Consider the following 16,211-nt stretch of genomic DNA (forward strand, 5'->3'; position numbering starts at 1 on the left):
TGACTGAACATCAGGAAAACCGTCCTGACTGTTAGAGCAATACGGTAATGGCACCAATTCTCTTGGGAGGTGGTGGGCTCTCCCACACTGGAGGCCTTCAAGACGAGGCTGGACAGCCATCTGTCAGGGATGCTCTGACTTGGATTCCTGCATTGAGCAGGGGGTTGGACTCGATGGCCTTGTAGGCCCCTTCCAACCCTACTATTCTATGATTCTGTGATACGATTCTATGTTGAAGGAGGGGTTCTGAGACATCATTCATAAAAAGTTGGAAGACTGCAGAGGCATTACGAAGTCCAAATGGCATAACTGTGTACTCATATTGTCCATACTGTGTCTGGAAGGCAGTCTTCCACTCGGTCCCAGCACTTACACAGACTAGATTGTATGCGCAACACAGATAATTGCAGTTTGCAGTCACTGTAGCAGTTTAGGAATAAGGGGCAATGGGTACAAATAGCAAATTGTGGTTTTATTCAAGGCTCAATAGTTAGGCAGCTAGAATGCTCCACATTTCTTTTTTTACAAATAACACTGGGGCTGTACCTGGGGAAGTGAAGGGCTGGATGAACCCCCTTTTGTATAGGAAGTCCCTGTGAGCTGCGAGTTCTGGCTCTGACAGCGAATAAATCCACCCCACTGGAATCTGGGCTCCTGATTCCAAGTTTGTGGCACAGTTATAGGGATGGTGTGGGAGTTGTTTGTCTGTTTCCTTTTTACAAAAGACATCCTAAAAGTCCTGGTATTTGGTGCAAAGTTGTGTTGTGGGAACTGATGCCTGTGGAGACAGAGCCTGTGTTCTCAAGCCAACAGTGGCTCCCACAGTGTTCAGAGGAAAATACCACCTTGCCCCTTGACCACGTGATGTGTGGATTGTGCAAAGACAGCCAGGCCATACCCAATACCATTGGAAAATGGGGCACTGCAGCCAAATAGAACTGGATTTGCTCAGTGTATCCCTGAAACTCCAGGGTCAATGGCACCATTGCTGTCATGGGTCCTGAGGTTTACTGCTGGCTGTCAGGGGTTTCCACCATCACTGGAACATCCAGGGGACAAACTGGGATATAGTGTTGGATGGCAAATTCCCAGTCCATAAAGTTGCTCAAGGCCCTTGAATCCAGTATCACCCAGATCTACAGCACCAGAGTGTCTTGACTGTGAGCTAGGGTCAACTGACAGCAGGGTACCTAGTCAGGGTGGTAGGGTCGGGTAGGAGTTTACCAACCCAGGCCTATGCCCCTAGCAAGGCCTGGAAGGTTTCATTTCCCAGGACCATGGGAGATGACCTTTTTTCCGGGCAGTGTCGGTTATATTGTCCAGCCTTTCCACAGTACATACCAAGACCGGATTGACACCACTGGTCCTTTTCCTCTGGAGACAGGTGGGGGCAGGCATCCCACAGTTGCCTTCACTCTTTGGATGGCATCGAGAAGCTGAGGTACAATGTGGGTATTGAAGGTTGGGTTAGCAATTCCGCGGTGTGCAGTCAGGCAGGGCGCAGAACACCAGCTTTCTATGCAACTGACTATCCTAAGGCAGACCTGAATCAAGTCTGGTAATGGAGTTGGTCTCTCTACCTGGCTTAGTTCATCCAGGATGTTGTTGTCCAAACCCTCCTGGAATTAGTTCATGAGCGCAGCCTCATTCCAGCGCCAAAAGCCAGAAGGAGTTCACATATGAAGACAATGACTCTTTCCCTTGCGGAGGACGTCAAATCTGCCTGTTCGCAGTTTCTGCCTTCTGGTGATCCTCATAGGCATCATGGAGCTGCCTGACAAAACCTGGAAATTCAGCAAGGAAAGGGCTGGATTGCAACAGGTAAGGAGTTGTCCATTTGGCTGCCGAAGCTGTTGGAAGACTTATAAACCACACTCAAACTTGGCCATTTGGGAAACTCTCAGGGCGAAGTTGCATGTATAGTTTACATTGAACCAGAATTTGGGGAAACCGATCTGGAGACCCATCAGACTTCTTGGGCGGAGCCACCAGACCTCCATATGGGAGGCAAAGGTGGAAGTGCTGGCTGGACCCTACATTGGTCCAGCTGAGCCTGCAGTGCGGTAAGAGATACTGTGAGCTGGGGCACCTGATCTCTCACGGCCTGGTTCTCTTTCCTCCATTGTGCAAATTGAGGGGCTGGAAACAAACTGTCCTATTTCCCCACTGGGTGTTGAGGTTGGGCTAGGTCTGGTGCGTCAGCGGCTGAAGATGCAAGCAAGCCGAACCAGAATCCGCAAACAGCCCTGGTCAGATCTGAAGAAGCAGATAGCAAAGCCAGGCAGTACAGACAAAAGGGGTCATGCAAAGAGAGTAGTCAAATCCAGACAGAGCAGAGTCCAAGCGGAAGGCAGGGTCCACAGGCAGGTCAAACATGATGTTGTTTCCAGCAGCTTCTGTAAGCCTTTACTGGGCTTTTTATCCTGGAGCTGACAGAGCCCCACCCAAGCCTTAGCTGCAGTTATTCACTTCAGTTGCAGAAAGTCTTTCTCATGAGGAGGACCTTCTGCTTGTGAGGAGCCCCTTTCCCCCTGAGTAGACCGCTGCTGCAGCCTGGCACTTCGTCAAGGTTGGGCCTGCCTCCTCTGGTGCTGTTGCTTCCTGGGACTTGGGGGTTGCTCAGCCTCCTCCTCTGTGGCAGGCTCCCCCTCTTCCTGAGGGGCTGGGACCCCAGCAGGCTCCTCCATGGGCTCAGGCCCATGTTGCAGTGCGGGCCTGGTAGTGCCCGGGCATGGTCCTCCATTGGGGCCTCTAACTCTTCCAATGGGCACATGTCAGTGGGAAAATACCACCAACCGAGAGTTACTGCCTGTGTTTCCTTTGCCTGGGTGAGGGACATCGTATTACAGAAGCCACACACTGCCAGGCTTTTACTGAAGAGGCCTGAAGAAGTTGAATGGCTTGCCTTTGTGCCCTGTTGTGGGAGCAGGCCTTAACAACCGCAGACGGGACAGCACTAAACTGGCCACTTCATCATCTCTTTGCACCAAGCTGGGGCTGACAATCTCTCTGCTGGTTCGTCCAGGTCTCCTGTGAAATTATCCATGGCACAACCTCTGCCAACTGGCAAGATAGCCCTGCAGATGGCATTGGTGTTAGCCTTGAGCTCTAGGGAAGACCTTGAGGGAACTCTCGGATCTGCTCCTACCCCCACCAAACCCTCAGTCAAACTGACCAAGTCCTGCAATAAGTGCCCCACTGCATCTTTGGGGCTGGGACCAAAGAATCAGGAGAAGAAGACCCATAAAATCAAGTCTGATGATGAATCTATGGGCACAGACCAGCCTTTGGCAGCACCAATGGCTTCAGTGCCATCAGACTCACAATCATCTCCAGCTCCACCACCACCTTGTCTGAGGTCTCCTAGCATGGAGTAGTTGCAGCTCCCCACACTCCCAGTGCATGGGGTTGAGATCCAAGGAATTTTTCCACCAAAGTCTCGTCAAAGGTCCGTCTCTCAACACTACTCACTATCATCTTCACCTCATAAATATCACTCCCATTGAACCCCATCCCTTTAGTATCAAGCAGATTCGCTGGTATCATCAGTTTCCTCAGGAGGTTTTCTCCATCATGTCATGACCTCCCATGGGATAATAGTTGTTGCTCATACTACACTCGCTCATGCTACGCTCGATCTGTCCCATCTTACTTTGACGATGAGCAGTCACCACCACAGTAGCATCATCTGTCCACACAGTGGCATCCCGATTATGCTGGAAGAGAAGTCTCAAGTTCCTTCTCCCGGTATCAATGATACCGTAGCAGCCGATCAGAGAGCCCTTCTCACCATCTGACCCTGAGCCATATGGTGTCAAGACCTCCCAGCATGAAGCCTCATGAAACTCAGACAATAGCTATCCCAGTCCCGATGGGCCCACTACCTGACTTGACCAGCTTACCAGTATCCCTACCTGATGGGCCAATTACCTGACTTGACCAGCTTACCATTCTTACCTCCTAACTTCTTCCAAAATGTCCTTTTTCCAGAGGCCCCAGTGACTACTACAGGAATTGTAATGTTTGGTAGCACAACCCCCAGTAATAAAGATTCCACCAGTGGCTTCTACACCAGTTACTACCAATTCTCCCAAGACATCGACACCCGTGGCTCCCCCCATGTTCTGTCTTGATGAGACTATGCATCGGGACAGGATGATTATTGCTCAGACTCCCTGTCATCTATGGTATCCTCCACTTCCCCCCAGATACAGTGGCTGGGGCCTCTCCCCCATGGACAGTGAAGCCCTCCACTGTGCCACCAGTGTCTAGGAAGAATGAGAAACTACAGTCAGGGCCAGAAATATTGGAACAAGGATAACTGTTTTGACAGTTGGCCTCTGTACACCAACACATTAAGGTGAAAGGAAACACACCCAGATGGGAGCGAAGTCAGGACTTTCAGCTGTAATTCAAGGGGTTTGACAAAAGTGGGGCACTAACCATTCAGGAAGGACAGCCAGTGGCATACCCCCCCCCCCCATCATTGGTGGCTCATAAGTAATGCAACAAACCAACATCATTTCAAACTTAAGGATCACCTTTAATACCTGGATGAAAATCCTTTGCAGTCAATGACTGCCTGAAGTCTGGAACCCATGGACATGACCAAATGCTGAGTTTCCTCCCTCGAGATGCTTTGCCAGGCCTTCACTGCAGCTGCCTTCAGCTGCTGCTTGTTTGTGGGTCTTTCTGCCTTCAGTCTTGTCTTCAGTAAGTGAAAAGCATTTCACTTTCAACTTCAATGTGGTCATGTACAGAGGCCAACTGCCAAAACAGTTATCCTTGTTCCAATATTTCTGGCCCTGACTGTATATAAGGCCCGGGAAGAATAATAGAATAGTAGGGTTGGAAGGGGTCTACAAGGCCATCTAGTCCAATCCCCTGCTCAGTGCAGGAATCCAAGTCAGTGCATCCCTGACAGATGGCTGTCCAGCCTCGTCTTGAATGTGTACAATGTGGGAGAGCCCACTAACTCCCTAGGTAATTGGTTCCATTGTCGTATTGCTCTAACAGTCAGGAAGTTTTTCCTGATGTTCAGCTGGAATCTGGTTTCCTGTAACATGAGCCCATGATTCCGTGTCTGCACTCTGGGATGATCGAGAAGAGATCCTGGCCTTCCTCTCTGTGACAACCTTTCAAGGACTTGAAGAGCGCTATCCTATCTCCCCTCAGTCTTCTGTTCTCAAGGCTAAACATGCCCAGTTCTTTCAGTCTCTCCTCATAGGGCTTTGTTTCCAGTCCCCTGATCATCTTTGTTACCCTCCTTTGAACCCTCCCCAACTTGTCTGCATCCTTCTTAAAGTGTGGTGCCCAGAACTGGACACATTACTCCAGATGAGGCCTAACCAGTGCTGAGTAGAGGGGAACTAGTAATTCCCGGGATTTGGAAGCTATGCTTCTATTAATGCAGCCTAAAATAGCATTTGCCTTTTTTGCAGCCACATCACCAATTGAAGTCCCCCATTACTACTACATCATGCTTCCTTGAAACATTGGCTGTTTGCTTTTCAAAAGTTTCATCCTCATCTTCTCCCTGGCTGGTAGTAGACTCCAACCACCAGGTTTGGGATTCTAATCCTCCTTCTACCACTGTGAACCACCCCCGCTCCTACTGGCAATGCCAGGGATCTGCAGAATTCCCATCAGAATCGGTTTCAAGCAGGACATCTAGATCAGCGTCTCAAACCTTCCAGTATAGTTAGTCTGCAAAGGGAAGCACCTCAGCCACTTAAGACACTGTCTTTGTATTGTACTGAGGGGCTGAAAAGATGCCCCTGGGAAGCCCACAAGAAGATCATGAAAGTAATAGCCCCCTATTTTTGTTGCTTCCCAGCAATTTGAGTTGACTGACATACTCCCTCTGAACACTGAAGTTTTTCTTCATGATTTCTGTGCAGTCACACATACAGGATCTGCACCTGAGCAAAAGCAGCAATTCGGAAACTTCTACAGCTTCTAGGAATTCCAGCCCCCACCTTCAATTGGGGAAACCTAACAGCTGCCTCATGGATGAGAGAAAAGCCCTGTTCCTTCAGCCCCTTCTTGACCACCACCATTGCCACATGCTAGGAACTTTGGTCTTAAGCTTCTTCATCAGTTCCTTCATTTGCTATTTCTTTAACTTTTCCACTGTTTATCATCTCTTTTTCATCTTTTCCTTATCTCAGCTCTTTGTGGCAGGGGTGGGGTGATCCCTTCCTAGAGCTACAGCTGTGAGTGTGGAGGTTCTGTATAGCACTTGTGTCGAGTAGCCATTAATGGATCCATCCTCCATGAATTTGTCTGATTCCCTTTTAAAGCCATCGCCACATCTTGTGTCAGCTAATTCCATAAATTAATTATGCTTCGTGTGAAGAAGGTCTTACTTGTGTCTGTCTTGAATCTCGTGCCAATCAGGTTAATTGGATGGCCCTGAATTCTAGTATTATGAGTGTGAGTGTGTGTGTGTGTGTGTGTGTGAGAGAGAGAGAGAGAGAGAGAATCTGTATCCATTATCATGTCTCCTCTTAGATGTCTATTTTTAAAATAAAAAGCCCTAAATGTTGTAGATGTTCCTCATAGGGATGGTGCTCCAACTTTCTGCCAGTTGAGATGCCATCAGGTTAATATGTGAAGTTTAAATTTTTTTGCTGCAATACACTTAATTTTAGACTTACATAGAATCTCATTGCCATTTTTGTTGCCCATTCATCCAACATAGAGAGATCCTTTTTGGAGATCTTCAGCATCGTGAATAATGTGATGTCATCTACAAATTTGACCACGTTCACACCTAACTTTGGATCATTTGCAAATAACTTAAAGGGATTGGTCTGTATATAAACCCTTGGGAGCCCACATTTCTTACATGCCTCCATTGTGAGAACTGTCCAATTATTTCTACTCTCTGGTAACTGGTTAAAAAACAGGGAGCAATCCATAAGGGGATTGCGCTCTTATATAAAGGTAAAGGTGTCCCCAACCAGTCATGTCCGACTCTAGGGTGTGGTGCTCATCTCCATTTCTAAGCCGAAGAGCCAGCGCTGTCCGAAGATGCTTCCGTGGTCATGTGGCTAGCATGACTGCTAAATTTATTCGGGACTAGATGCTTTGCTAGAAGATTTTTGGATGTCCAGGTATTCAGTATATACCAAATCCACATGCTTGTTGGCACCCACAAATAACTCTATAAGGGAAGTGAGACAGGACTTGAATTTGCTGAAGCTGTGCTGAAAATTTTTCTTTGACATGATTAGTTCTTGTATGTGCTTGATCATTTTCTCTTTAATAATGGCTTCTACCAATTCACTCAACAGATGTTAATTTCACTATCCTGTAATATCCTGGATTCTCTCTCCCTCCTTTTTTTTTTTTAAATGGTGGAACTATGCCTGCCTTCCAGTCCTCTGGTATGGAGGCTGAGTTTTAGGGACAAGTTGCATATTTTTGTTAGAAATTGAGCAGTTTCAAATTTGAGTACTTTCAAAGCTCTTAGGTAGATGTTGTTGATAAGACCTTGAACTTTTTCTCTCTTACACCTAAGTTTCACTTGTTCTTTAGACTCCCTCCCTGAAAAGTCGATTGAGGCATGGGTATTTGTCCTACATCTTTCACAGTGAAGATAGATGTAAAGAATAGTTGCGGCCCCAGAAACAAAAAATGGGAGTGGGAGGAGCAGAGTGTATTTCAGGAATGGGGAGAATACCAAATCATCTTTAGTCTTAAAAAAGAAACAAAGGGGTGAACAGTTTACGAATCCTTAAAACTACAAAAGCCCACTGTGAAATTCGTTGAAATTCACACATCCCTAATTTCCTATTACCGCTGAATACGCATTGAGCACCCAGAACATGCGAGGAGGCATACTCAGACCACAAGTGCCATGATCCCCCAGCAGATCCTTAGGGCTGAAATTTTCATCTCATGGCACACACCCTTTTTGAAATATCACTACTCCAGGATTTATTTATTTATTTATTTAAATAAATAATAAAGAAAAGTGCTCACGTGAACTGCCTTTTCCTGAAGTAAACACAGGGGTCTAGCAAGGGTGCATGTGTGAGAGAAGGCAAGCCCCTTCCCCTGGAGCTGCTTGTGCAAACAGTCCTCCCATTATATCTAGCACACTTTTCACCCCCTTGTTATCTAACAATCCAACTGCTTCTCTAGCCAGTTTCCTAAAACTTTTCCGCTTCCTGTGTTTTCTATATTGCAGATAGCCAAAGAACCACCTCCACTGAGGGAAATCCCATCCTCCTGTCACCCATTCACTGCCCATGTTATTAAGGCAGGCCTCAAGAAGGAGCCAACACAACGGGTCTCTGCAGCAGAGCTGAGAGTGAAGGCCTCCATGGCACTCAAGCAGTGTGAGAATGTCCAGCGTTTGTATGAAAAAGCTGTAGATAACTGGAGCCCAACTCTTCACTGGTTTTAAAAACCTACTTGCTACAATATGCCGTGCTCCTTGCTGTTTCCACTACCAAATGCTTGCACAATTGGCTTTGGTAGGACTACTTAGAAGTCAGTGACCCAGTTTGCACAATCAGAACAAGGCACCATGGCTGTTTAACCCTTCAACAAGCCATACTACTTGGGTTCAGACCATTTGCATAATCACCACCTGGCTGCAGTTTATTCTGTCATCTGAAAATGGGCAACATGGCTTGTTGGAGGGTTGAACAACCGTCAAATAACCCATGAGCTGTTGTAGGGTTATTTAAGCCACAGTGGCTTGTTTTGATTGTGTGAACCGGCCCAGTGTTTTGTAGATCCTTTTCTTATGCTGTTAATTGGAAAGAGAGTGAAGGTGCTCAGGATGTCCCAACACCATCTGTTGGTGAAGGTGGCTGTCCCCATTGATCACAAACCAGTTGTGCTATTTTGCTGACCCTAGAATGTGAGCCTCTTACTTTTTTGACGGTGTTCCATCTGTGAGGCATATGGATCCAGTCCTGTTATCTGTATATTTCTGCAGATAGCAAAGAGTGCCTGTCTTGCCAAAAATGCTATTCCCTCCCATAGCACATCACTGACAACTTTTAAAATTGGGAATTTAGTGTTTTTAACTTTAAAGAGCTTGAGAGATAATTGGTGGGAAGGCTACTATTTTGAGATAGGCTGAAAAGACTTGACTGTTCGCATGGATATTTTTCTCCATCTCCAAGGAGCAATCCCTTTAGGTAAGGACCATCGCTCAGAGTCAAAAGCACATGTTTTTAATGCAAAAAGTCCCAGGTTCAATCCCTGGCATCTGTAGGTAAGGCTGGGAAAGATTTCTGTCCAAAATCCTGGAGGGCGAGTCAGTCAGTGTAGACAATATTGAGCTAGATGGACTCTGTAAAATGGTCTGACTCTGTATAAGGCTCTATGTTCTCCCTCCTCCACGCTTCCCTAGACTGAGGACAATGTTGGCTACAGAAAATGTTGTTATAGACAGTGTGTTTGTAGCATGTGTAGAACATTGCATATTCTGTGACACAAAAGATGTTACAATTCTGCAACTGGTAAAAAATGTGCACATCTGCATATTTTAATGAATATACATTTTGGCTTTTTTTTGTACAGAATTGAAGTTTGCAGGTGGCAGGGAGACTTGGGGCAGGGGAAGAGAAGGTGTTTGTAATTCAGAATTTTCAGCCTGCATAATATGTACAATACTTCAGTGTGGCTTGATTGCAGCAGTATTTCCCATTTATTATTTAAAGTCAGTTCAGACATCCCTTTGATTCTTCGAACAGTACGTGTGCCATTATCTACCCTGAGCAGGATAGCTATAAATAAATTAAAAAAAAGAAATCTGGCAACAATGTCATGTTGGTCTGTTGCCCATGGTGGTTCATCTATCCCAGAATGTACTAGGCAGACCATCTCTTGCTCTCTCCTGCCTCAGCACCCATGACTACGCAGAAAAGACCGGAAGCGGCTCCACACATAATGCAGAATTCTGAACTGTACAACTTCAGACTATAGGTGGGGGTCCTGAACCTTATTCCAGTATGCTAGTTTGCTACATGCTCAGGTTTTTAAAAAATTGGGGTGGAGCAGCATTAAAAAATGTAACGTCCCTCCCTCCCTGCAGCTGGAAATGTAGAGTGCAGAATTCTACCAGTGCATTCTGTATAATGTGTACATTAGTTCTTAGGCTGTTTGTCCCTGAGTGTTTGGGAAATTGGAAATACAATAAAATATTGTTCCAAAGTACCCACTGCCAATGTTTGCCAAAAGTTAGAAGGAAATGTGAAGAATATTCCCTTGGAAAGATCATGGGGTAAAGCTATGCTAGAGCAGTGATCATCCCATAAGGACGTATGCTTTCCTCTGCTTAATGGGCTGCCACATTGGACAGAGAAGATCTGGCGTTATCTTTTGAAACTTTTGCGGTACCTTTCCTCAAGCAAATATGTGCCTATGGTTGAAGAGGAGTGCTGCTGTCCTTTCCTCCTTGAGTTCTAACTCACCTCCCCCCCCCCTTTGTGCCTTTGCTTTGTAGTGGGAGGTCTGAAGAGCCCCTGGAGAGGGATATACAGTGAACCCAGATGCCTACAGTTCACACAAGAAAGTAGACTCTCAGAACCACCATTGCCAGTACCTGAGCCTCCTGGTAGCCTGAAGCCATTGGCCAGAAGCCCCAGCCCACCACTCCCCAGTCAGGGTCTGGCTGAAAAAACCCAATTAATCCATCCAAACACGTGCAAGGAATTACTGTGGCCATGTGACTCTCTTCAGCCCTCCATCCCAGTTCCACTCAGCACCAAGAAGGGCAGTTTGACAGAATGGAGAACTACTGCCTTTGAACATGACCTTCAACAGCTGGAGCTTGGTAATGATGGATCTGTGCATAAGCTTTCTTGTCCTTCTCTTTAAAATGTGCCTTTATTTGCCATCTTATTATCTGGTCTCCCATCTATCAAGCCCTTTGTGTAGCTCCCCTTCCACTAGAATTCCTGTAGAGTTAATCTTTTGGGCAGTACTACCTGATTCTTAATGAGTGGTTGGAGCACCAAACATGGTACATATGAGTTCAAAATGGAAAAAAAGGATAGATATAATAGTGATATGCTTTGCACCCTTACTGAGTGTAGCGGAATAGAAGGAAAAATGGATAGGACTGGATAAGGTGGCTTAAAAAATAAAAACAAACTACAAACACTGAATAGGATCCCATGAAGGAAATGGAATGTGTCAAGGTGTTAAAGGCAACCAAGATTTCTGATGGTGTGAACTTTATGGTGTAAGATTCCAGTATCAGTCTTGAATCTAAGAAAAAACAGGCCAATGGCCAAAGTAAGTGTTAAGTCTACCAACTCACGTCTAAGAACACAAGTTTCACCAAACAGCTGTAAACCAGTAGGGTGGGGGTGCAGTTTCAAGCAGAGAAACAGCAATGTCTGGTTTTGAAGCCAAGCTAAGAGGGAAGTTGGAAGAAGGATGTGGTTGGTGGGGGAAAGGTTCAAGCACTCTCCTTCTACACCTCTCTGCCTCAAAACTTCCTCTCCCCCCCCCCACACACAACTCTTTACAGCTGTTCAGTGTAACTCATGTTCTGAGATGAAGGTTGCCATCATAACATATTGCTTTGGCCCAGAGTCATAAGTCTAGGAAGCCAGATGCCCTTGGGAAATGTGGAGAAAGTCCTTCCTCTGAACATGAAGGATACATTCTTCTTCGTGATCTCTGTGACTCACATATGGGTTCTGCACCTTGGGACATTCTAGAGCACAGCAGAGCTTTGACAGGAGCCTATCGGCTCTCCTCTGTGCACACTCCAGGGTGTGACTCCTGCCTTATTGCTCAGTTGCTTTTTCTCCAGTGCAGCAATAGCAGCATTTGGAATGTTCTCCATATCTCACGGTTTTCCTCAACAATTTTCTCAGTTGTCCCTTTTGGGTCTGCTGGGCAGAGTTTTTCTTCTTCTTTTTTCATCTCGTCATACCGCCAACCACCAGTCACTCCCTGTGCTTCCTTTGCCTGGGTAAGGGACATTGGGTTAACTTCTGCACACACTGCCCGGATTTTTACTAAAGAGACCCAAAGAAACTGAACGGCTCACCTTTGTGCCCTGTTGTGGGAGCAGGCCTTAAAAGCTGCAGACATGGTGGCACAAAACTGGCCGCATGATACCATTTCATCATTTATTTACACCAAGGCCGGGCCATCAGTCTTCCTCCTGGTTGGCCCAGGTCTCCTCTCAATGGAAGGAGCCATGGCACAATGTTCTCTGCCAACTGGCATAATAGCCCTGCAATCAACATCAGCCTTGTCTCAGCATCTTCCCTTGAGCTTGATGCTCTAATCTGCTCCTGTCCCCACCAAATCTTCGGGTCGAGGGAGTTGAGAAGATCAAACTGACAAAGTCCTCCAGTAAGCACCCTGTTACAGCTCTGGGGCTGGGACCAGAGAACCATAAGAAGAAGATGATATGTAGAATGGAATCTGATGATGAACCTACAGCTCCAGACCAGCCTGTGGCGGCACCGATAGCTTCAGTTCTGTCAGACTCACAACAGCCTCAGGCTGTTTCATCTGAGGTTTCATCTGAGGTTGCCTACTCGTATCCTGGAGAAGTTGCAGCCTCCCCCTGATCATCGCTCTTTTGATGAGTTTCAGTGCATGAGGTCTGTGTCGGAGGATGAGATTAAAGAAAAATCTCCACCAAGGTCTCGTCAAAGGTCTGTCTCTTGACATCACTCAGTCATCTTCACCTCATAAGCATCATTTCTGTTGAGCCCAATTCCCTTAGTACCAAGCGGATTTCATAGCATCGTCAATTTCCTTGGGAGTTTTTCTCCATTGTTGTCATGACCTCCCATGGGATAATTGATTCTGTTCATACTAAACTCAATTTCCCTTTTCTTACTATGATGATCATAGAATCATAGAATAATAGGGTTGGAAGGGGCCTATAAGACCATCGAGTCCAACCCCCTGCTCAATGCAGGAATCCAAGTCAAAGCATCCCTGACAGATGGCTGTCCAGCTTCATCTTGAATGCCTCCAGTGTGGGAGACCCCACTACCTCCTTGGGTAATTGGTTCCATTGTCAATGATGAGCGGTCACCACCATGATGGCACCATCTGTCCCCGTGGTGGCACCCCAACAATGCTGGAAGAGATGCCTTGCACTACTACTTCCGGTACCGGCAATCCCAAGCTCCGCATAGTAGCGATTGATCATATGTCCCTTCACACTGTCCAGCCCTTGAGACCACCCAACGTGGAGCCTCATCAAATTCACACAATTGGCCCCTATGTGACTTGACCCTGAGACCATCCATACCTCCTAACTTCTTCCAAAATGTCCTTCTCCTGAAGATCCGAATGACTACTCCAGGAATTGTAACATCCATACCCCTACACCATTGCTAACAGAGCCTCTGGTAATGGAGACTCCACCAGTGGGTTCTATACCAGCCACCACCAATCCTCCCAAGACATTGACCCCTGTGTCTCCCCCACATTCAGGAGACCTCTTGTCAGGGCAGGACAGTTACTGCTCAGACTTGTCCTCTGCTTCATCCATTGTGGCCTCCACTTCCTCTTCAGAGTTGGGGATCAGAACCCTCTTTCCCTCACGGACAGTGTTTAGGTCTGTGCTGAACAGGTGCTTCAGAGGGCAAAGCCTATAGGAATCCAAAGTAAAGCCCCTCTCATCCCAGTTACAGACCCGGTATTTAAGAGGGTTCGGCAGGATATAGCTCCACTGGTAACCATACTGATGCTGCCCACCCTCCTGTATGTTATCAAACTCATGGACTAGGCTCTCCACAGTGCCACCAACTTCTAGGAAGATCAAGAACCTATATAGGATCCAAGAAGACACCTGTTCCTCCTCCTTCAAACACCCGACTCCTAACTCTATAATCACTGAGACCTCCATGAATCATCCCTGCTCCTATGGCCAGTGCCAGGGAACTGCAAAGCACCCGTCAGAATCCACCATGCAGGGTGCCTAGTCCAGCATCTCAGAACAACTTCCAGCCTAGATGGCCCTTACAGAACAAATATTGTCAGCCTGCCAGGGACCATAAGAAGTCCCAGGGAAAACACCCCAGCCAATCCAAAGCTGTCCCCAGTCATCGCATCACAGTTTTTCTGAGTGTGGGGCACCCCTACAGCGGACCGTTTCACTGTGAGGGCAAACTTGAGGTGCCAGATATTCTGCAGCAGTCTTGGGGGGCACTCTAAACTATGCCTTCCCCCACTTCCAACTCATTACATAGGTCATGACCAAGATACAGGAAGACAACTCCCCTTGCCCCCTAGTCAACACACCTTGACAAGTATGGAGAAGGGCTGTGCTGGGTTAAACAAAGTAGTGTGTGGAGAGGATGAAACTGACAAGGATATTTATAGTGCGAATACACAGCAGACAGGTGGACTTGCAAAAGACGATGAATGAAAAATATTTTTAAAAATATTTAAAAAAAAGCTCCCTCTCCCCATTTGTGCAAATTTAAAGACCTGAAAAATAATAATTTAAAAAGCATGATTCCAGTTGTGCAAATCATGGGAGCCGGGAAGAAAAAAACCCACAATCTCATTTGTGCAAATTGCCATCACCATTAAAAAATCCAAAATCCACATATTGGGTCGACTCACTACAGATCGAGTCAATGCCAGTGGGAGGAAATGGAAATTCGCCAGGACCAAACCAGTAAAATCCGTCGATTTTTCACCCCTTAAACGGAATTCTCATGCATGCCAAACATGCCAAACACTCAGAAGAAAGAGGTCACGTGTTTCCTTGGGAAAACAAAGCATTTTAGCTCCTTCAGGCTCTCCTTGTCCTCTAGCTACATGCCTAGGGAAAGCACACCAAGATGGCAGCAGGGCTCCAGGCCCAGGAACACAGAGAAACCAGCCTTGCCAGGGCCAGAAACCCAATTCAGTCTGATTATCCTATCCAGCCTCCCCCAGTGGGAGGGTGGCTGCACAACTTCTCAGATGTTTGGAAACACTATTTCTCCCACCACTGGATCCTAGAAACAGTTCAGAAAGGCTCCGCCTTAGAGTTCCTGAAGGCACCGAAAGACAAGTTCTTCAGAACACACCACCTGAGAGATCCTTCCAAGCATCCGAAGATTTGGGCTGCCATCCAGCACCTCCAGATTCGGGCCATCGCAACAGTCCCAGTCAGAGAGGGAGGACAAGGAGTCTGCTTGATGTTCTTCCCTGTCCCAAAGAGGAATGGGAATACCAGGGTGTTCCTAGACCTAAAGAGGGTAAATTGCTACTTCAAGAAACTGGAATTCAGAATGGAGTAGGAGGCTTCCTGTCTTTGGTGGACCTGAAAGAAGCATACCTTCACATCCACATCTGCCCCTCAGCGAGGGATGCAGTTCCAGTTCAGGGCCCTTCCCTTCAGGCCAGCCACCACACCCCAAGTCTTCATAAAGATCCTCTGGGACCCAGTGGCCTGCCTGAAGACAATGGAAGTCCATCCATACTTGGATGACATCCTGATATGGTCCCGCTCCTGGGACCAGGACATCCAGGACATCACCGAGACTCTGTCAACCCTATGTTCCCTGGGCTTAGTCAATGAATGGAAAAGCTCCCTCTCCCCATCCCATGCCATCTACCTGGGAGTGACCCTGGACACCACCACGGATATGATGACTTTGTTCTCAGATAGGCAGACCTTGTTGACTCAGCTGGCATCACACGAAGACTAGGATACACCTACGGGATCTGGCAAAACTACCCAGAATGATGGTCTTGTGCCAAGACTCCATGGAGCAGGTGAAATTTCACTCAAGGCCACTCCAGACCTATGTATTAGCCTTCCAGACCAAGATCACGAACAACCTCAATCCAAAGGTGGAGCCTCCACCAGAGGTCCTCTGCTCTCTGATCTAAGGATCCAACCCAGCCAATCTCTCAAATAGAATCCCTGTCCAGGAGCCAGCCCACATCTCACTGACAACAGATGCCTGCCTAATAGGCTGAGAGGTCATCTGTGGGAATCTGAACACCCAAGGCAGATCAGAAGAGGAGGCACGGCAGAGCATCAGTCCCCTTGAGCTTTGGGCCATCTGCCTAGCCTTCCACCATTTTGCCCTCCAAATGGAAGGCCAGGACATCCTAGTAAGAAGAGACAGCACTGTAGCCAAGGCATACATCTAGAAGTAGGGATGTATGAGATACAGAGCCCTGCAGAGAGGCCATGAAACAGTTCCACTGGACTCAGTCTCATGTCCACTCCATCAGAGCAGAACACCTAAAAGGTG

General features: G+C 47.0%; 1 protein-coding gene across 7 annotated transcripts in view; it reads left to right on the forward strand.

The window, feature by feature from the left end:
• The window catches only part of MAP3K14 (mitogen-activated protein kinase kinase kinase 14), a 105,557-nt gene that overhangs the window by 53,228 nt on the left and 36,118 nt on the right, over positions 1-16,211 (forward strand). For all 7 annotated transcript variants that reach the window (XM_084804357.1, XM_084804355.1, XM_084804359.1 and 4 more), the window contains 2 exons: positions 8,198-8,348; positions 10,472-10,801. In XM_084804357.1, coding sequence (XP_084660483.1) covers positions 8,198-8,348; positions 10,472-10,801 — 481 coding nt within the window. The remainder of the gene's footprint in view (positions 1-8,197; positions 8,349-10,471; positions 10,802-16,211) is intronic.

The sequence above is a fragment of the Heloderma suspectum genome, chromosome 6, assembly GCF_057233095.1.
Source record: "Heloderma suspectum isolate Gila_16-S chromosome 6, 16-S_ref, whole genome shotgun sequence".
NCBI classification, from domain to species: Eukaryota; Metazoa; Chordata; class Lepidosauria; order Squamata; family Helodermatidae; genus Heloderma; species Heloderma suspectum.